The sequence below is a fragment of the Trichoderma aggressivum genome (genome assembly GCF_033847375.1).
Source record: "Trichoderma aggressivum f. europaeum strain CBS 100526 chromosome Unknown scaffold_016, whole genome shotgun sequence".
Lineage (NCBI taxonomy): Eukaryota > Fungi > Ascomycota > Sordariomycetes > Hypocreales > Hypocreaceae > Trichoderma > Trichoderma aggressivum.
The window spans coordinates 234682-256310 of NW_026946382.1; the positions used below are offsets into that span (position 1 = coordinate 234682).

Consider the following 21629-nt stretch of genomic DNA (forward strand, 5'->3'; position numbering starts at 1 on the left):
ATACAGAACAATTGCGTATAGGAAGCTGTATCAACCCTCGTCTTGCTTCCTACTGCAGATGTTGGTACCTAGTACATGTAGTCACAGCACTGGCAAAATGGCATCTCGAAAGCTGCTTAGTAAGTTCAAGAGAAATCCATTTACACCACCACTCACACGCACGTGACCCCGCGACAGCTCCGACAAACTCGATGACCGAGACGCGCGCCCGGGATTCGCGTATCCACCAAAACAGAGATGCTTAGGTACAATTCACGGATGGATGATTAATTAATCGATCCCAGAAACTTAGCATTTGTTGTGAGCCCGATCAGGCTTAAGGAGCCCGAATGAGGCAGTGATTGTTGGGTCTCTCGGCGTCGCTCTCGCCCTTGACTGGCCACTTCACTGGAATGGTGCTTGCCGCGGGGCATCTTTTTTTTTTTTAATGAGTTTCACAGCGTGCCACCAGTATTTTTCACGCTAACTGCTGGCGTGGCGCGTGCTGGAGACGCGCCTTAGAATAAAACCGTCTCCCGCCGTCTGGAGGCCAAACTTGACTCTTCTCTTCCCAAAAACAAAGCAAACGCAACTCAAGGCCTCGATTCATCTTGAACGCCCTCAAAGCTCTGTCCGGCTGCCTGAGTGTCTTGACTGATACTTGCAAGCGTCTGAGAGCCTTGAACCATCACCTACGTCATTCTTTTGTCCAATATATCCCCCCCGCCGTCCTCTCTTTTCCGCCATCCCACGCCGCCACCATGTATGTGAGGAAGCGTGGTATGTATCCCACTGTTGATTTAAATTAAGCCCTATCAGTATTTCTAATCCATGGATAGACGGTCGTCAGGAGCGTGTTCAGTTCGACAAGATCACGGCTCGTGTCTCTCGGCTGTGTTACGGCCTGGACACTGACCATGTCGACCCTGTAGCCATTACCCAGAAGGTCATTTCTGGTGTCTATGGAGGTGTCACGACAGTGCAGCTTGACGATCTCGTAAGTCAGCCATCTCTTGTAATGCCAATCTGCAGCCGTTAACGTGTAGACCAGGCTGCCGAAACTGCCGCGTACATGACTGTTACCCATCCCGACTATGCCATCCTTGCCGCCCGCATCGCCGTCTCCAACCTCCACAAACAAACCAAGAAGCAGTGGTCAGCTGTTGTCAGCGACCTGTACCACTATGTCAACCCAAAGAACAACAGGGCCTCGCCCATGATCTCCAAAGACACATACGAGTGTGTCATGCGGCACAAGGAGGAGCTCGACTCCGCCATTGTCTACGATCGAGACTTCAACTACCAATACTTTGGCTTCAAGACTTTGGAACGGTCATACCTTCTGAAGCTTGATGGCAAGATTGTTGAGCGGCCACAGCACATGATTATGCGAGTGTCTGTTGGCATCTGGGGAGACGACATTGAGCGTGTCCTGGAGACATACAACCTCATGTCTAGCAAGTTCTTCACCCATGCCTCCCCCACCCTGTTCAACGCCGGTACCCCGCAGGCCCAGCTGTCCTCATGCTTCTTGGTCGACATGAAGGACGATAGCATCGAGGGTATCTATGACACTCTGAAGACATGTGCCATGATTTCCAAGATGGCTGGTGGTATCGGCTTGAACGCCCACCGCATCCGTGCCACCGGCTCTTACATTGCCGGCACCAACGGTACCTCTAACGGTATTATTCCCATGCTTCGCGTGTTCAACAACACTGCCAGATATGTCGATCAGGGTGGTAACAAGCGTCCTGGTGCTTTTGCCATCTACCTCGAGCCCTGGCACGCCGACGTCTTTGAGTTCCTTGATCTCCGCAAGAACCACGGCAAGGAAGAGGTCCGCGCTCGCGACTTGTTCCTTGCTCTCTGGATTCCCGACCTCTTCATGAAGCGTGTTGAGAAGAACTTGGACTGGACGCTCATGTGCCCCAACGAATGCCCTGGCCTTGCTGACTGCTATGGTGAGGAATTCGAGGCCTTGTATGAGAAGTACGAGAAGGAGGGACGTGGTCGCAAGACCATCCGCGCTCAGAAGCTGTGGTATTCCATCCTGGAAGCCCAGACCGAGACTGGTAACCCCTTCATGCTCTACAAGGATGCCTGCAACCGCAAGAGCAACCAAAAGAACCTGGGAACCATCCGCAGCTCCAACCTCTGCACTGAGATCATCGAGTACTGTGCCCCAGATGAGGTCGCTGTTTGCAACTTGGCCTCTTTGGCCCTCCCTGCTTATGTCGACTACAACGAAGGCTGCTATGACTTTAAGAAGCTCCATGAAGTCACCAAGGTGGTTGTCCGCAACCTCAACAAGATCATTGATGTCAACCACTACCCTGTCCAGGAGGCCCGTAACAGCAACATGCGTCACCGACCTATTGGTGTTGGTGTCCAGGGTCTTGCCGACGCTTTCCTTGCCCTGCGCATGCCCTTTGAGTCTCCCGAGGCTCGCGAGCTGAACAAGCAGATCTTTGAGACAATCTACCACGCGGCCCTGGAGGCTTCTATGGAGATCGCCAAGGTGGAGGGTCACTACGAATCGTTCAAGGGATCACCTGCATCCGAGGGTATCCTCCAGTTTGACATGTGGAATGTCAAGCCCTCCGACCTTTGGGAGTGGGACTCGCTCAAGGAGCAGATCAAGGAGCACGGTGTGCGCAACAGCTTGCTCGTCGCCCCCATGCCAACTGCCAGTACGTCCCAGATCCTGGGCAACAACGAGTGCTTCGAGCCCTACACTTCCAATATCTATCAGCGACGTGTCCTTGCCGGCGAGTTCCAGGTTGTCAACCCCTGGCTCCTCAAGGACCTGGTCGACACCGGCCTCTGGTCTGATGCCATGAAGAACCGCATCATTGCTGAGAACGGCTCCATTCAGAACATTCCCAACATCCCCGAGGATATCAAGGCCTTGTACAAGACCGTTTGGGAGATTTCTCAGCGCCAAATTGTCCAGATGGCGGCTGATCGTGGTGCTTTCATTGATCAGTCCCAGTCCCTGAACATCCACATGAAGGACCCCACAATGGGCAAGATTACCAGCATGCACTTCACTGGCTGGAAGCTTGGTCTCAAGACCGGCATGTACTACCTGCGCACTCAGGCCGCAGCTGCTCCCATTCAATTCACCGTTGATCAGGAGGCTCTTAAGATTGCCGATGCCACCGTCAGCAAAGACCGTGTCCTGAAGAAGCGCGCCCCCCCTGCAGGATCTTCTTACATGATGTCCTCCCCATCTGCCGTCCCTCGCCCTGCCAGTGCAAAGAGGGAGGGAGACTCTGGCAACTCGCTGAGCTCCAACGGCGTTCCCACTCCCACTACCACACCTCCCCCCGCCGTGAGCAGGCCTCTGGCATCTCCTCACAAGGCCCCTCCTATGAAGGCGGATGTTGATGAAGGAGATAGCCCCAAGGTTCTCCCCACTGAGCCCTTGGACGCTGTCAATGATGAGGAGCTGAGCAAGAAGCCTAACCAGTCCGAGGACAAGGACGAGGATAACGAGGAGCGCGAAAGGGACATTTACTCGGACGCTGTTCTAGCCTGTAAGTTGCACTGACTCCAAGAAAACAAACTTACTTGACATGGTACTAACTTTTCTTCTAGGCAGCATTGAAAACCCCGAGGCCTGTGTTATGTGCAGTGGCTAGAGGAGTTTCAAGCTGAGGAATGTCGGCGACGATTGGTGAGATTGGTATGACGAAAGAGTTTTTAATAAAGCATAAAAAGAAACAGGCAACGGAAATGGGGATTTCATCAATGATTTAGGGTTTATTCATGATGGGTGTCGGTTCAAAGGATCTGACTGTCCGACACTGGTTTAATGCGTTTGGACTATGTATATTTTTTGTTACGTTTACTACATGTCGTTTACATGAGTATGAATGTTGCGTGCGTTTAGTTGCAGCTGTCAATAGCATAGATGCGCGAATATCAAGATGAAATAATGATATACTCTCATTGAAGTTGTGCTCATGCTAGAAGGACGTAATAGGTCATATTTGACTGATAGAAGCAAGATGATGCTGCGAATGCCTCCTCCACCTAATTGTCATCATAGTTAGGTCTGGGATGCATTGAAAAAGATGGCAAATTCTTTTGTCTAAACAATGTTTCTCTTGAAATATATACACATGCGGTTAATCAAACTTTACTGTCTAGACTGATACCGCTCGTTGATCTTACCCGCAGATGGCTTCGTTTGTCGAACCAAAACTCTGGATGAGTTACTGTCAGGAGGACCGACATGATGATCATGGGAATGGAATCCAAGGCAATAAAGATGCCTTCTTTATCTGACAGAGGGCCGTTGAAGCCTCCATTCAACTCGACCACACGCCAGCAAGAACGGATGAAAAGACAAATGGCAGCTGTTGCTACGCCTGTAGCAGAAACAAACAGAGTTAGGCTATAGTGTTTTGAGACGTGGAAAACGAGTGTTGCTCACAATATATGTAGCTAATCTTGTTATCTGTGGCAAGGTGGTGGTGTATCTTTCTGCACACCAATGCAAGGAGAATGCAGAATATGGTTGTGAACAGAACTTGAGTGGCGAGCCCTGCAATCATGAGATCAACTCCAATTGGATTCTCGGCGTAGATGGCGGCGAGCGAGCCGCCGCATCCGATGAAGCACAGACAGATGAAATCACCAAGGATAAACATGGCGGCGAAGAGTTTTGGGCTGAGTCGTGGAAACCGGGCTGCTTCGTGGTGTCTTTGCAGGGCGCTGATGCCGAGATATAGCGACGAGGAGAGGAATGTAGGGCCTAGAGTGAGGCCGATGATGTACCTATAGCAGCAGACATCCAAGATCTTGTTAGCAAAGGGAAAGACGGTAAAGGGGGGGAGATTTTGGGAGATGAGATGATACATGATGTATCCGTTCTTGTCTGCTCGGTTGTGGGAGAGTTGGACTTTGGCGATGTAGCCCACGAGCTCGAGGATGAGGCCGCCCAACATGCCGATAGCATAGCCATAGTAGCGCCAGAACCGAACGGTTAGAACGAGCTGGATAAGGAGGAGTATTGTATATATGGTGGTGAATATAGCGTTTGGTGCGAGCATTGGCGTGAAAGACAGAGCACCGATGCCATTTGGAGGGATGTGGCTGGTGTCATTTATTGTAGAGTTCATGTCTAACTGTCGAAACAACGCAGCTCAAGAAGAGGAATTGGCAAAGCAAAACACAATAAATGAACCATATATGATATTAATGAAAGCGAACAGATGATTTCACAAGAGGATTGGTTTTGTTTTATGCCACCTCAAGGCACTTATAAGACGCCCTTTGCGCACACCCTCCCGCAAAACCGCCGCCAAATCTCCGTCATATCGCCGCTCAATTCCCGCTAGTCGCCGTCAAAGCCTCAAACCCCCAGCCTATTTCAACGGCAGCTTGTGTCTTTTTCTTTCAATGATTTCACTGAATCTCCGTCTCTCAGCTGGAGCGTGTCCTTACCCCGAGCTCCCATCCCGCGGAGATTTGAATTCTGCCGACATGCGGCTGAAGCGTGGAGTCGAGCGGGCGTCCTGCGACTTCTGCCATCGGCGCAAGATCAAGTGTGATCGGTCTTCACGAGAATCACAGGGCCATGATTCTTGCTCGCCGTGTTCTTTGAGGGGGATTCAGTGTCTTCTTGACGATTCAGATGATGTTCGGCTTCGTAGACGGCGAAGAGCAACTGTTCGCGATGTGGAGCAGAGTCCATCGCTGTTGACGACAGCTACTGCCGATGCAATTGTCCAAAACTTCAATCGTCCAAGCAATAACGCTGTAACGTTGGATGAAGAAGTGGCACCAGTGTCATCACAAAGTCTGGAGCAGCCGTTGCCCTCTTATTTTCCGTCGAATATAGATGATAGCATCTCATCGTCCTTGGATCAGTCACCGGACTTTTCATTCATCGACACTCCCTTTGAACTCAGCCCAGAGAGCACCTTATTCCTTGACCAAGTTTTCTTGAGTAACTCTGCAACGCCATTGGAATACCTTCAACCGCAAACTTTGACGGATATCGATATACAATCCTCCATGGACGCGGATCTTGCTACTCAGAACAGCACAAGTGAGTCTCTTAGGGAAGCTTCAGCATTCAGTACTTCTCAAAAGCCCTGGATCGATTGCGATCTTGACGAGGCAGCGTTTTATTCAGCATTACATGCTTACTTTGATTTCGCCACTGTTCATCTTCCGGTCCTTATAGAAGATGCCTTCTGGCAAGACTACCGGAATGGGAGATGTAGCCTTGCCCTCGTTTATGCCATTGCCTGTCGAGGAATATCTTTCTCAAGTAATTTGGAAGTCTGGAACGAGCAGCAGTGCTTAGCCCTCAAATTCAGAGAGAAGTTCTTGGAAGCCCAGCAGAATTCAACCAGCAAGTCGGTCATGCGTCTTGACGACCTTGAAGCACTCGCCATCATGGTCAACTGGACATACGACGAAACACAAAGCTTGTCTCTTCACTCGCAGTTGGGAAGACTATTTCTGACGCACGAAGCCCTCGTCTTGGCCACCCTCCAATGTCAGATGCAAGATTGTGATGAAGTAGGGCAGTCAGGCCCAACAGTACCGCTGGCGCGTTCAGAAGAGCGCCGCAAACTCTTGTTTTGGCACGTGTACGGCCTCGATGCTTTCCATAACCTGGATCAGAAGACCATGTCACGAATTCCAGACGGTAAGAATAGCGAAGTCTCGTCAAAGTTGCCCCAGATTGACTCCGGGAGCTATCTCGATGCTATTCTTAGCTTAGCCATTGTTGCGAGAGAGATCTTGCAAGCTTTGGTGACGGTAGGCACAAAACGGAATGGCGTTGAATGTACTGAATTGATGAATGTTTACGACAGGCTCAGTCATTGGCAGAAACACGTCTGCCCTTCTCACCTTCGCAAGAAGAGGGATGCTGATGGCAGACTGATGCCATTGACCATAAACGAGTCAAGGAGGACCAAGTTTCTTCAGCCATTGCACTGTTCCATCCTTTGGCTTCTGGAAATCAACTGCTACATGCAGATTGAAGATTGCGTTTCGCAGTATGGTGTACAAAATGGAGCTCCTTTGGAGGGCGAGATGATGGCTCTCCGAGTGGAATTCGAGGCCCTTCGTGCCGTACATGACGGAGTGGAGATATCTCGATGGATGAGGCAATATTCAGCTTCAACGACACGTGGCGACATCATCCAGAGCCACTCTCCAATCGATCTTGCACCATCAATTGCACGAGACATTTGTGCCGGGTTATGTTTTTGGACATGTGAGCGTGGCAAGAAAGTGTTCCGCCAAGGGTCCTCAGGTCTCACCAACATTCGCCCCAGAAATCGACAACACGGAGCAAACCCTGAAAAAGACCAAAGGAAACAAGATGTCAACGACTACAGAGAAAGTGCCAAGCAATTTCGCGATGCCGTGGCAACGGCGACATCACATAGAGATACAGAATATGTTCTGGAGCGGCTGGACAAGCAGATTGCCTCGTTTGAGCAAGTCGTGGCACAGTAATTCTCGGATGGGGCATGGGGAGTGTCGACGAGATGCTTGAAATCCAGGCTTTGCATACAGCAACAGCGAGAATATCGCCGCTCCACAGCAGACAGACAGCCTTGGAGAATTTTGGCCCACCGGATTCAATCCTTGGTGTTCAATGAAAGACCAGCATTGATACATGTGCATCAACATGACGTCGACCTAGTTGTCTACCTGAGTCAATGACAACAGAAGCCAGCGACCGGCCGACATGATGAGGTCAGTCGCATAAAGGGCCAGGACTCTTGAGGCCAAAGAAAAGAAGAAAAAAACAAGAACAAGAAGCCCGAGCACGAGCCTTGTGCACCTTGCCGTCTGGTCTGAAATTTCTTTTAGTCCCCTTGTGTGGCAGCCAGTCACTTTGCAAAACGCGTGGCCTCGAGCCACACAACCAGAGTCTCAAACATAACATGGACATTTGGCGAATCATTGGGACGTCAGCTGGGGTTACTCCAGGCGGCCGATCTTGATTGCCCAGTTCGATGATGTTGAAGCGGGGGCTGGTTAGCCGGTTAGCCTGCTGCTGTTGTTAGTGGAGGCCGTCGGCAGGTTTTGTATTGGGCAAGATGAAGTTGAACTGAGACATGGACTCTCGCCCGTGGAGTGCGGAAGTAATTCCAATTGCACTTTGATACGTGGGGACCCTGTTGGGAGAGCCGGATAGCTGGCTTGTAAGTCAAGAAATGCATCCATATGCTCGAAATGTATGCCAATGCTCTGTTCTGAGAAAGGAAACGTGATGTCAAAAGACGAAAAGACGTAGCTGTAGCTTGGCGGGATGTGGCGAGAAAGATGGAGGGTATCCATCAGATCCTTCGATCTAGTACCTTAGGTAGGTATCCAACCACCTTCAACGCCGCCACTTCGGTTGTCCCCTGGCAACTGGGTGTCGGCTTCAGCGCCTTAGCGTCAGTGCGGGACGCGGCGAGGGAGCTCCAATGCAGCGCCAGAGCCCAAAGAGATTGGGTTAGTGCCCAACAGTGGTGATAATTCGGTCTTGTTTAAAGCTGGGCTGCCGGTGAAGCTCCCATGAAGAGCTGAAAGGACGGCGCCCAAGAGATAGTGGCCCCATCTCTGGCCAGGTGGCTACAGGTACCAGGAAGCTATGCGCTCAGCTCTGCCGGGGTCTGTGAATGCTGGACGTGGGGGGTCTGTCAAAGCAATTGATCTCAACTAAAGCTGGGACTCCATCAGGACGCTCAAGTCAGTCGACGCAGCTCTTTGACGTATCTACTTTGCTCTCACTCGCAATCACGAGGCCGTGCTGCTTTTACTTTGCAGCCAGCAATGCAAGGGACTGGATTAGACCGCTAGGCGACGCAACGCGGATACCAACAGCGCCAGTTCCGACTCAACAAAGTGCGCTGGTCGTTCATCCAATCTGCCTCCACCGCTCCCAAACCAAATCCAACCAAGTGCTGTCTTACTCTACAACTTCCCTAGAGTCAAGTGCTCGTATCACCCGAAATGTACCTGCTTCTATAGGTACCTACTTAACCTCTCTATGGCGATACACTCGTACCGCCCAATTGCAGCTGGTACCACGATCGTGCATCTGTAATTTCAGAAGGAGGGCGTCACACAGACCTCGTCACTCCACCCACCCCCCTGCCATCCAGATCGCAGCTTCTCTTGTTCATGACGTTGTTCAACCAGATCTGCCAGCTGGCGTGGTGGCCAGAGCGTCAGTTGTCGGCAAGCACTACATGCAAGGTACATCACAGAGAGGTGGCGGGGCAGTGTAAGGCCAGGTACCACCAGAGGGACGGCTGTTGCTACTTCCTCACTTCATAAACGCTCTAGGCCCTCCTCCTCCTGCCCAGTGCCTGCCAGGTGACCGCAACTCTTCCTTTCTCTCTCCTTCTCCAAGATTCTCCCTCTTCACCTCTTGTCCTCGTGGAGCTCCCAAACTTCTCCTCGTTCATCACCACCGTTCTCAAGCACAAAATAAGCGTCAAGCTCTCCTGGTCGCCTCGCCATCGCCAATCGTTCGTTGTTTGCGTCGTCTCTCGTTGCATTTCTGTATCTCCCAGGTTAGTCCACCTCGCCTACTTCTTCGCTCGCTCCAAACATTCATTGTCTGCGTATTCTTCCCCTTCCCGTCTTCCTCGCAAATCTCTCCAAGTTCCCGAGCATCTACAACAGCAGATGGCTCGACTGCTTGTTCTGAGGGAACACCATAATTTCTTCACAGTCCACTTTCTATCCGCTCATCTCCTCGACCGCGTCGTACAGCCCCCTTGTACGGCCTAGCACAAACATTGGTCGTGGTATTCTGATCACCAGAAGCTCGTACCTTCCCCTCTGCAGTCACTTCCCCCTCTGGTTCAAAAACTACTCTTGGTCCTTCATCTCGCCTTCCATCTTCACATCCTTAAATCAACATATGCTTTGTTCACTCGACAAATTCCATCAATCATCGTCAAGCTAATAGTGACATCTTGTCAACAGAACTTAAGTCGACCTTTTTGACAACATCACCGCCAAGATGAAGTCCGTCGTTATCGCCCTTTGCACCCTGGTTGCGGTTACTGCCGCCCAAGGCTCTGCCAACCTTGCCGCCTGCGGCGTAAGTTTTTGTTGCCATGATCTCTGCCTACCCCGGCCGTTACTGACAGTTCCTTGTAGCAAACTTGCGCCACCAACATGTTGAGCGCCGACAAGGCTGAGGAGCTGGGTTGCAAACAGAATGACTTGAGGTGTCTCTGTGCCAACAAGAACTTCCTTTACGGTCTCCGAGACTGCTCCGCGGCTATTTGCCCGGCTGAGGATGCCAGGAAGGTTGTTGACTATGGTATCAGTATCTGTGCTGGTGAGTCCTATCTTCTCAGTTACGCCTAGAAGCTTTCTCTCACACGTTTGCAGGAGCTGGTGTTTCGATCCAAACAAGTTCTGGAGGTGGCAATGGTGGTGCTAGTCACACTGGAAGTGCTTCTGGAAGTGCCACTGGCAGTGCTACTGACGGCGAGTCGACGGCTGCCACTGCTTCTGCTTCTACCTCTGCCACTGTGAGTTCTCTTCCTCTTGTTGCTCCTATAATTTTCCTTCGCTTACTCTTATTATTAGGGAACTGCGGGAAGCAGCACGGGTGGTGAGCAAGCGTCCGGCAAAGTGTCCACCATCTTCACCACTTTTACCTCGGACGGCGAAACCGTTACCGCTGGTATTCCCACTACAATCTCCAGCAATCTTAGCAACGGAGGAAGTCTCAGCGTTTCTACTTTCACGGCGATTGTTACCGGATCCGATGGCAGCGTTCACACGACGACTGGTCAGACCACTTTGACTGTCGGATCTGGTGCGGTCACTGTTACTGCTTCCGAAGCTACTGCCACTGGTAGTGCCGTCCTTACGACTGTGACTTCTGGTAGCTCTACCATCGTCAAGACTCTGACCACGGTTCACCGAAGCACCGAGTCTGACACCGCTACTGTCACTGAAACTACCACACAGGCTGAATCCAGCTCTGAACCTAGCAGCGAACCCACCGAGACTGAGACGAGCAGTTCAAGTGCTTCCAGCACATCCACCAGCACAGCTGCCGGTGTAAGTTTTCACTTTTGAGTTGCCATCCAGTTGTTCTCTTTTGACTGATTCGATTGCAGGTTCCTCAGAAGACTGCTGGTCCCGTCGGCATCATTGCTGCCGCTGGCCTCGCCATCCTCATGCTCTAAGATTTTCTCTTGATGAGCCCTTTTTGATGTTTCGCGTTGCACATGATTGATATATAATACCCTGTTATTGTCTCATAATCCTCGACTTACTAAACATCTTTCGCGCTCGGCGTGGAAATTTGGCACCGAGTCTATCTTTCATGACAAAGGAAATAGGAACAAGGTGAATGAACATGAACTGGGAAAGTTTTATGAGGGTTAATGAGTTAAATGGTTTATCATTTTCTTTTTAATTGGGGCATGAGAAGTGCACAAGGGATTTGGTGATTAATTTTTGGTCATGTGCCAGTAGGTGGCAGAGTGCAAAAACGAGGATCGGACGCACGGCGGATTTACTTCAGTTCACATCTTCCCGTCTTACGAGAGAGTTCCAAGACTGCCGTGTACTTGGCATGATGAATACCAATCTCTGGTATAGGCTGGGGGCACGGGGCTGACATTCTTGCCACAGTTTGACAGGAGAATAATAAATAATTTTGGTGCACCATGCAATCTTCTTCGTATGCCACACCATCTTCAAATGATGCTTGAAAGACTGATGCTTCTGTCGACAAGTCAGGGGAATGTTTTACGTGAGAGCCAGCACTGCTTCGAGGTCATAATACAAGGGGATTCGATACTCTACGAGACGATGAGTTGTTCATGCAGCAGTCACGATAAATGTACACTAGGTGTTTGAAGAATACACATATAATCCAATACTATCGAAAGTCTATACTGTGATATGCCCATCAGGTATTTTTGGCTGCGGAAAGATGCAGTCCCAGAGTCCACCCAAAACGCCAGTGTGCGCAAAAGAAGAAAAAGAATTCATGATGCAAAACCGGTAGCCAGCAAGAGTGGCCCTCGAGCTCTAGGTGCCCTTTTTTAATACACACGATCGCCAATCTTGCTCCTCCAGTTCTTGGCGCGCTCGAAACCATTTTCGTGGCTCTGGAAATCAGAAAAGGTCTTCATGATCTCTTGTTCGGAGTTGAGAACAAAGGGGCCGTATTGCACGACGGGCTGGTCGAGAGGAGTGCCAGCGATGACGACTAGGGGAGAAAGTTGTTAGTAAATCATATAATGAATGGGCTGCAGAATGCGATGAAACTTACAGACTCGGGCCTCCTTTGTGGCGCTTGCTTCAGTTGACAGGTGGATAACATCGCCTTCCTGCTCGAAAAAGACGTTGTCGTACTGCTCGGCCTTTTTGGCCTGGGCCCCCTCACCGACGACGACGTTGCCGTCGAGAACGTAGGCGAAGGCGTTCCAGCCCTTGGGGAGGGCCTGGGTGACCTTTGCGCCGGGGCGCAGGAGGAAGTCGAGCAGCCAGACCGGGGTGTAGGCGAGCTCCTTGACGGAGTCGACGCCGTGGCTCTGGCCCGAGATGACCTTTATGGTGGCGCGGCCGTCGTCGACGGTGACGGAGGGGATCTCGGCGGCGCGGAGGTCGCGGTAGCGAGGCTCGCAGTACTTGAGCTCCTTGGGGAGGTCGACCCAGAGCTGGAGGCCGACGTTTGGTCGGCCGTCGTCGTGCTTGCGGGGCATCTCGGCGTGGATGATGCCGCGGCCGGCGGTCATGAACTGGAGGTCGCCGGAGTAGAGGGTTCCGGCGTTGCCGGCGAAGTCTTCGTGGTCGACGACTCCGTCGAGGAGATATGTGATTGTCTCTTGACCACGGTGAGGGCTGGTTTTTTTTAAAAAGTAACTCCGGTTAGTTCTCTGAATTTGCCAAAGGTGAGGAAGAGGAAGAGGAAGAAGAAGCTTACTGGTCAGGGAAGCCGGCCGTTGTGGAAAAGTGATCGAGCATGAGGAAGGGGCTGAAGTTGCGCTGTGATCGTGTGCCGATTGACCGTCTAACTCGCGCTCCGGCGCCTTCGGCCTGTTCGATGGCTCGAACGACCTTTGCGACGGCTCGTTGGGCGGACATTTCGGTGACTATGAGGTGGTGTGCGGGGTAGCCCAGGTTTGGAAAGCTGCTGTCTTTCTTTGCTGCTTCAGAAGATGCTGTCTTGTTCAATGCTGCTTTGCTGATAAAGTCGCTGTAGCGGTTCGAAAGAGAAGCTATCGCAAGTGTCGCAAAATCGGACACGCTTTCGCGGTACTGGTATAAGACTGTAGATGACAATCCAATGAGAATTGCAAGGATGATCTGAAAGAGCTTCATGTGAAAGGGAATCGAAGAATCAATGGCTTTATATAACCTTGGAGCGCTAGACCGAGGGAGCAGCCGCGATATAAAGAGAAATTTCTGGGCGCTGTGTTATGCCGCATTATCAAGGGATTATATCATCACCAGTTTGTCCTTCAGAAGCTTCCGGTCGAGCTTCGCGCTGTTCTAATGTTGGAGGGGCGAGTTAGCAAAGCTGGGGTCCACAATTAGTCACTTTTACATCAGCACCCTGAGAAAGCAATTCCGGGCTCCACCTTTGTTCAAGATGCGTAAATGTTTAGCATCTCTTACTCAGCACCCTTTTCGCTTTCTTTTTTTTTTTCGCTCGAGATTTCTACAGCTACAAGTCCAGAGTTTGAGAGTAACAGGCGTCATCACATGATCAAAGATGCAAAGCGGACAGTGTCAGACAGTGTCGAGATTTTTTATTAGCAAAGCAAACTCCCATTGGTATTCTACCCATTTTACGTCCTTCCATATAATTGCCCATACATCAAAACAAAGAAGAAGAGGTCAAGTGTCCCGTGTTGAAAGCCCTCTCGTCGTCAAGGTTGCTGCCGATGCAGATTCGCCCACTTCCCCCATCAATACTCATGATTCGCACTTCTCCAGCAACGTGAGGGTGGGTGGTGGAGCCATAGTCTGTCGAAATAGGAAATGAAAGAGGAATGGAATCGAAACGAGATGCGTCAGAGCTTGGCCGCCAGCTAGAAATGGCGATAATGATGCCAGACGTAGACGCCTGGCCGCAGCGGACGAAGCAGCCTACCCTTCTCCCCCTTTTTCTCTAGGTGCTTTTCATCACAATAGCGAACTGGCATCAAAAAAGCAGATGAAATCCAGTGACAGAGAAAGTCGACGTGATGCCGACCCAAACAAAAAAGGGTAAGACGAAGGGAAACACAAAGAAGAGAGAGGGCCGGTCAAATTAAGAAAATGATGCGCTGTGTCGCTTGTAATCCACTCCGGAAATCGTCTACTGGTTGATCTTCTCCTTAGATGCTTCAGTGGCGTCAGCCTTCTTGACAGCAACCCAGCTGCTCAGCCAGGCCAGCGTTTCGTTGCTAATGACAAAGGCGGTGGAAACGGCAGCCTTGCCCTGGGCCACGACGCCTTCCTGCTCAAGCTTCTTAAGCTCGGAAGCGTAGGTGTTGAACACGTGCTCCTTGCCCTCGAGGCCCTTCTGGTAGGGGAACAGAATCAGACCGCGGGTCTCATTGTAGAGATCACCAGTGGGCTTCTTGACAATGGGGAAGCGCTCATCAATGCGATCCAGGGTCTTGTCGCCAAAGGAGTCGGCCCTTTGGACGTAGGGAGAGACGATGCCATAGGGCTTCGAGAAGTAGGGAAGAACAGGGGCGGCAAAAGTTCGATAGGCAGATTCGCCCAGCTTGATGGGCCGCTGTGCGTATTCGTTGGTGGTCACAGTGTGAATGCCGTCGCTAACCAGGGGATAAGAGAAGAGGTGCTGCCAATATGATTAATAACCGGACCAAAAAGCCATCACGATTCGATTCGATTCGCGTTTATCATTGTGTGATGACAAAGCGATTCGTTTTTTTTTTAATCTTTGCATACCTGGAGGAAGGCGGAATTGACATGGCTGGTGACCTCGCCGTTGACCTGAGGAGCAGGCATTGTGATGTCAGGTGGTGTAAGTGCTGGGTGAGAATTGGAGTACAGGGTCGTCGTCGGTCGATATGCGATGATGTACAGCTGCTTTGACTGACACGGAGTAGGTTGCTGAAGGACGGAAGAGTGAGGATTATGGAGGAGACGAGAAGAGCGAGAAGATGAGAGATGAAGAGAGAGAAAGTGAGAGTCGAGCAGGAGGGATGCAAGGACGGCGATAAGGACGGGGTGGATGCCTATTAATGAGCATTCCCCAGTCCCCCAAGGGTGCCGGTTTGGCACGCCACCTGGGATGATGTATTGATAACGCGCACAAGGCGCCCTCCCGCGAACGGTACATGCAGCCAGACTGGAGGGAAAAAAAGGCATGTGAAAGCGGCGAAACAGCTGCCAATGGCTCCCTGGAAACGTGTGAGGCTTGCAGCTGGGAGCCGTGCCGCGATTGGCCACAGCTCGGCATCAGCCACACCTCGCAAGCAGGGATCCCTCCTCCTCATGTGCGTCTCACTTGGCCGACATGTGAAAGCAACCTTTGGCGGCTTTGCCAGCTTCTGTTCTGAGCCAACCGCAGCAGCACGACCGGTTTCAAAAAAAAAGTTAGTTTTTTGCTGGCCGTTGCCTTTCTTCTTCTTCCCTGCTTGGCCGTTGATTAGCGGCACATCCGGGTAAACGCTCCCGTGCCTCCAGTTGGACGAGTCTTCAATTCTCCAATCATTCAGCCCAATCGACGCCCTCGGCGATTTCGCAATCTACAAGCGCATGCCTTAGCAGGTTGGTAACACACCCCCGGATGCTGCATCTGTTGCCATACCTACCATTACCAGGAATCTCTTGGTAGTTGTTTGATACGGGAGCAACGACTAATCACCTCAAACGGCCCCGGGCTGGCAGATAAACCCGCATCGCCCGGCAGCATGGGATTTGGCACACTTGGAACGAGGGGAGGGGGGGCGGGCATCCAGAGAGCGAGATATCCGGGATTGCGACATTGGACCCTTTGTTGCGGTGTGCGAGAGCGCTATCTCTGTTTGAATCTGCCGAATTCAAAGCAACGCGGCACATTTGATGCATTATTTGCATTAACATGAAGCAGAACTGTCCGTACCAACGTCGTGTATGCAGTCATCATCCGCCTTATCGCTGAGATCGAGCCGATCAGTCAGCTAGCGAAAGGGAAGCTCGCTCAACTCCACCCGCACCGGGGACGTTCCCCCTTGCCCAAGATTGAGTGAGAGAGCAGAATTGCTTGGGAAACGTGCTTATCTTTCAGCCGTGCCCCCAGCTCTTCTTGCCAAGCAGCACACTGTACCTACACAGACGGAGCATTCATGTAGGTGCGATGCTGACTGACTCGCTGCGGCACCTCGGCCGGGTGCGTCACATCTCACTTTTGGCCCAGGGCTCACCGGCTAGCCAAAAAAGAAAGAAAGAAAGAAAGAAAAACAGACAAAAAAAACCTCCTGCCCATCCAACCGTACCTGTACAAGGGGGCAAAGGGGACGAAAAGCAGCCGGAGATGGGGCGACTCTGAGCCGACTTTGTGGTTGACAACGGGTGTACGGAGTAGCGTGAGCGCCAAGGCTACACTCTTCTCGGGACGCAAACTCCCGCCTCGTATCTTTTCGGCATCAGATGAAGGGGAACAAAGACCAGCTTGCCCATCAATCACGTGTAGGAAACCGCTCCCATGTTGCATACCTTGGCTAACTCGTACGTGCTTTTTTTCCAAGTGCTCTCTCTTGCCTGGCCGTTCGGCTGCACTGGTGATTGGCCCAAGCCGTGCCCTTTCGCAACTTGAACCCAGCCGATCGGCACCAAGTTGTGTAGCAGCGCAGCAGTAGCACTGCACATCACAGGCGCGGATTCTCTTCCGCGCGCCTTGATTTCTCCTTCTTCCTTTGTCTTTCATCACAAACGTTTGGCTTTCCGCCGGCAAATTTCCAAGACCTTTTTTAAGTTTTCCAGGTCGGAAGTTTGATCGATCCACGCCGGATACTAGTATCGCACCCTTGTCGGATTTATTGTGGAAAACTGGAGTTCACCAGCCACAATCACATGCCAGACAATGAAGGTGTACCTTTTTTTTGTTTCATGTCCCTTGTTGACCTCATCGTTTCTGCAGCGGCTGGATATTTTACTTATCGCGCTTGACGTGGGCCTGATTGCATCTTTTTCTTCTTCTATATTTATCAATCTTGCATATGAATATCTGCATATGGGCTGTCGCACAGACATACCTAATATCTCGGCTACAAGTTGCCATATTACAGACGTTGCTTGCATGCATGTTTGCTGGCCCAGAACGATTTACATGTAGATCTTGCCAGAAAGATAGACACCATTCTCATAGGCAAGTCCATATAGGCCTACTTGATCAAGAGAGGATATTTTGTTATCTCTGAGTGAGATTGAGGTGTGCATATATCGTACCACTAACTGTAAGCATATGGTGACTCTGCGATATGGGTTATGCGAGAACAATTCGCAGCCTAACAAAACGGTCATCTGAGCATCTATTATTTGCACAAGACCCAGTATGATCTTGGTCATTTCCATGAGATGAAGACCCTCTTAGCAGCTCTAGCCCTTAATGTTCATGACTCGATGGCTATGTGATCATATGTTCCTCATCTCCGACTCAAAGGTCCGATTAGCGTGTATTATTTTCGGATTCCGATTCTGGCTCTTGTGAAAACTGCAACAAGTCACGATCCCATATGATTGAATGGTGGAATCTTGTATTCCTATTGGCTAGCTCATTCATCCATGCCCAAATAGTGATAAATAAACAAGATAAAAAGAAGGGTCCAGCTTCACACAATGCTATCTAGACATGTCTGAGACAATTTTCAACCCGTAGCTTACTCCCATTCGGCGAATAAAAACACCATAGCCTCATGTTAGTCACCAAAATAAACCGCTAATAACACAGATGGCTGTCACAAGCTGCAGTTAAAGGCCTCCGGCCGAGTCAAGCAAGATCAATCCCATGTTATCACCTGGCTAATCTTATATGCAAGCCACTTCCTTCCTCCCTGGCTGTCTCGGCTGCCATGCAGATTTTATTGCCCGCGTCATTGCGTCAGATATCCACCCAAGGGCTCTAAAGTAGGGGTCTGTAGGACGCTTCGAGACGTGGTGACTAGCCAAATTGCGCCATGGCTTCAAGCAGAGCGTAACGTCTCTCTGCAGGAGGAGGAGTCTTTGCGCAGGATTTTTCCCGAGGGGAATGTCATTTTGGAAGACCCCGGTAGACATGTGATTTGACAGGAAATCTCTCAAACATGCGCCTCTTCATCAAGGTTAGCTTCGCTCTGCTATATCACCGGTAGGATACCTTCCGAGGAGTCTCAGGGGAGTGATTTCGTGGGAGGGAGTGTCAAATCTGCTGGGTATGCTCTGTAGGTTTGGAGTGGAGTCGACATTTGCCATATTGACGGTCCTTTCTCCGATATATCATGCTTTGACCTTCGGAGCCCCAATAAAGAAATATAAGAGGCATCCCGTGATTCTGTAGAGACTTGGCATGATAGAGATAAGAAAAGACCAGCTGACATCCTAACTTGGTTGACTGCACTACGTGACGTCCCAAATTCTCGGTACGGTAACACAGGGGGTTGATTCACCATGTGTTGTACATAGTAGATACCATGAGAAACTATTTGAGTGACAGGATATCTGAGTGACAGTATCGGGAACTACGCGCAATATGACAGTTTCACGCCGTCTCTAGCAGCGTCATACCAAAATAAAGTTACGACTACGATATTACCTAGGTAGGTATAAGACCCAGATAATCACGTTGACTCATCCAGCTGATGGCTCGATGATTATCTGTACTCCGAGTATACCTAGTAAGTACGCTGAATGGTTGGGATGTTGAGCTCCCTAAAGGAAACGCATTATACACAGACAGTAAGCAGGGCGCGCCACGTCTACAGGATTCTATGTCAAATTCGGTATAGGAGGTAAATAGATCTTGGGAGTACGTCTTTACTCTATCCTTCAGCCCACTATTCTCAACTATCAGCGTTTCACGGCATTGTTCGCCCCATCTAATATAGGGACGAAGATCCAACATATCACGTATACTCCGTCCGTAATACCACGGGAGGTAGGCATTGCTTGTATGTAGGGGCATGTACCTTTACTGTTTCCAGGAACTGGTCTCAGAAACTATTTACTAATAAATCTTCTATTGGGAGTTGGCGGTGCTATTTGATGATCCGTCTAGCTTTGCAGCGATGCGATGCAGGAACTTTCACAGCATTTTTAACCTCACCAGAGGCTGTACGATAAACTATGCATTGGGAGTTAACGCTATTTGGTGATTCGTCGACCCTTGCATTGCATATGCAACGGAACACTTCACAGCATTTTTAACCTCACTCTGGGCTGTACCAAACCACTCCTATCTTGATACAGTACATAAACATTACCAGGGAATACCGTGACCTCGACTCCTTTGCAATACCACATGATCTAGATTATCGTAGAGATGGCCTAAATGCGCAACCAAACTCATCAATACCATTATTCTGCCACATCTTGCAACCTGTTGTCTTAAGAAGTTGGCATCTATCATCGCTGTTTAGGGTAAGTGTCTAGGGCGACTCCTCCGAAGAGCAGAATGTACGTACAAGTAGGTAGATACACAACTACAGAAAACTCAAGACGACGTGTAATCAAAAACGATGTAGTATCGGAACTACCAATCATTTGTTACGTTCGTTGATACCGAAGTGTTTTCTCGAAGCTGAAAAGAACAACTGGATCAATCTTGTCGATGGATTGCGGGACAGTTCAAAGGTGGTCTATGCTCGTACATCGCCAAATCTACTACGAATCGAGGGATTGCTCGCTTGTTCTGTCGAGTCTATCAGCTGTAAAATGACGGCAAAACCAATTGGCCTAACAGCCATCTTGATCATTAGTTGAGCAGCCATACAGCGACATTTGATGCATCGTGTTACATGGGATAGCAAACGCGGTGGTTTCACAGCCCAGTCTAGCACTTGATCGGCAGCACAGGCCAGCATTGGCGTTACTTCGACTTCAGCTGAGTTGATACATGCTAGTACTCGTATCTGTTTGTTGGTTGGTTCTTGTCCTTTTCAAACGGCTTTGTTTTTCCTTTTTCCTTTTCTTCCCTTCTTTTCTGTTGTTGCCCGTTACTTTGCGATATCCAAAGCAAAACCGGCGCCGTCCCTTGCATTGTTGGAGGCATTTCTTGCATGAACTTGCAGTACTAGTCGCCTTCGCCATGCGAAACACAACTGGAATGCGGAGCCCGCATATTGTCTACAGCCCAGGATGTTTTTTATTTTATTTTTAATTCTGGAGAGTGATTCAGGTTCAATGCAGCATGTAGCAGGTGACCCTGCGGTTCCGCCTCTCGGCTCGCCCTGCATATCCATATGTCACCTGTCACTTTTTGACAGTTGACAGCGCTTTGTGATGCTGCCGCTCAAGACCAGGTTCAGTTCAGTCCAGTAACATGAGGAGCAAACGGCGCGCTAGAAACTGCCGCAATCCCATGCACAGACCTGCGCAGTATAATCTAGAATACTGCTAGTTCGCCGCGGATATCGTGGTGATGCTTCCAGACCCAGAGAGCAGACCGCCTGCTGAGCTCGGCGCTCAAGGCCGTTGCCGCTATCGTACGAGGCGAAGGCGGAAGTCTTCGGAGCAGCAATACCTGGAGAGCGCTTGGTCATTGCGACAAGGAAGCATTATGTTGGCAGCTGGAGCAATACCACCTCGTACCAAGTCTGTTTGACGCGGACGTGGGCCATGCATCCGAGGGCTGCTACCCGAGACCCTACAGGTACATCGGCTCTGCAGGATGATGGTGCTACGGCTGGCGAGGTCAAGACTATTGGTCGTGGTCAATTGTGGCTGTCAAAGGTGCGACGTGACGTTGGGAGTTGAATGGAGGGCACGTATACAAGCCGAACAAGGGATATGCATGATGACAGATGAGAATCAACATTGGCCACGAACAAGTACGAAGAAACATCGAATAAATGAACACCAGACCTCCATGGTTGTGCTAATAAAGTACACAAATGGACTGGAAGCTTGCTCGCACCCATTTCGAGAGCCACAGACCCGGATATGGAATGGAAGCGTCGCTGGCATTCTTCTTCTGGCAATCTTGCCGCTCCCCCACAAGTCACGGTATCGGTGATGGGTGCGATGTGCATGGCGCCATAGCTGTACGAGTATGCAGGCACACGGGGGGAAATGCATACTATCAACTGATCCATGCTCATCCCGTGTGCCTGTCTTTATTAGTTGATTAGGTGCATGTAATCCTGCAGGCGGGCATGTTGGTGCTCAAAGGCACCGGGACGGAGCTCCTGTAGGGAGCAACGTGCCGAAATGTGCCCTGTGAATGTCGGTTATGCACTCCATACTCGTAGTCCTCATGGAGCTTCAAAGCACAGAAGCAATTGATGGATCAGTTGAGAGCAGGACGGCAGAGGGCAGGGCCCAGGGGCAGCCCTGTTGTAGAACTGGTGACGAAATGCAGGCGGCTGGGGTCGAGGAGATGAAGGGCTGCGCCGATTGGGAGCGATGACGATGAGCAATCTGCCTTTAATATTTCCTGTACGGAGTACGAACGAGTGACAGGTTCTGCGTGGAATTGGCAGTGGTGCTGGAACTCC

General features: G+C 50.5%; 6 protein-coding genes across 6 annotated transcripts; 3 read left to right on the plus strand and 3 right to left on the minus strand.

The window, feature by feature from the left end:
- Positions 1-740: 740 nt before the first annotated feature.
- On the plus strand, positions 741-3626 carry Triagg1_4916 (uncharacterized protein; the record flags this gene model as incomplete). Its single annotated transcript, XM_062899372.1, has 4 exons — positions 741-759; positions 819-976; positions 1031-3521; positions 3583-3626. 4 exons carry the CDS (start codon positions 741-743, stop codon positions 3624-3626), a joined length of 2712 nt encoding a protein of 903 aa, XP_062756097.1.
- Positions 3627-3948: 322 nt separating this feature from the next.
- Triagg1_4917 (uncharacterized protein) lies at positions 3949-5111 on the minus strand (the record flags this gene model as incomplete). The annotated part of the gene is made up of 3 exons (XM_062899373.1): positions 3949-4020; positions 4162-4358; positions 4424-5111. 3 exons carry the CDS (start codon positions 5109-5111, stop codon positions 3949-3951), a joined length of 957 nt encoding a protein of 318 aa, XP_062756098.1.
- A 280-nt stretch (positions 5112-5391) lies between these two features.
- Positions 5392-7473, plus strand: Triagg1_4918 (transcriptional regulator family: Fungal Specific TF; the record flags this gene model as incomplete). Its single annotated transcript, XM_062899374.1, has 1 exon — positions 5392-7473. The coding sequence occupies one exon, from the start codon at positions 5392-5394 to the stop codon at positions 7471-7473; it is 2082 nt and encodes a 693-aa protein (XP_062756099.1).
- A 2512-nt stretch (positions 7474-9985) lies between these two features.
- Positions 9986-11171, plus strand: Triagg1_4919 (uncharacterized protein; the record flags this gene model as incomplete). The annotated part of the gene is made up of 5 exons (XM_062899376.1): positions 9986-10066; positions 10126-10309; positions 10363-10505; positions 10564-11043; positions 11103-11171. The coding sequence occupies 5 exons, from the start codon at positions 9986-9988 to the stop codon at positions 11169-11171; spliced, it is 957 nt and encodes a 318-aa protein (XP_062756100.1).
- An 867-nt stretch (positions 11172-12038) lies between these two features.
- On the minus strand, positions 12039-13320 carry Triagg1_4920 (uncharacterized protein; the record flags this gene model as incomplete). The annotated part of the gene is made up of 3 exons (XM_062899377.1): positions 12039-12205; positions 12269-12840; positions 12923-13320. 3 exons carry the CDS (start codon positions 13318-13320, stop codon positions 12039-12041), a joined length of 1137 nt encoding a protein of 378 aa, XP_062756101.1.
- Positions 13321-14302: 982 nt separating this feature from the next.
- On the minus strand, positions 14303-14964 carry Triagg1_4921 (uncharacterized protein; the record flags this gene model as incomplete). The annotated part of the gene is made up of 2 exons (XM_062899378.1): positions 14303-14794; positions 14905-14964. The coding sequence occupies 2 exons, from the start codon at positions 14962-14964 to the stop codon at positions 14303-14305; spliced, it is 552 nt and encodes a 183-aa protein (XP_062756102.1).
- Positions 14965-21629: the final 6665 nt, after the last annotated feature.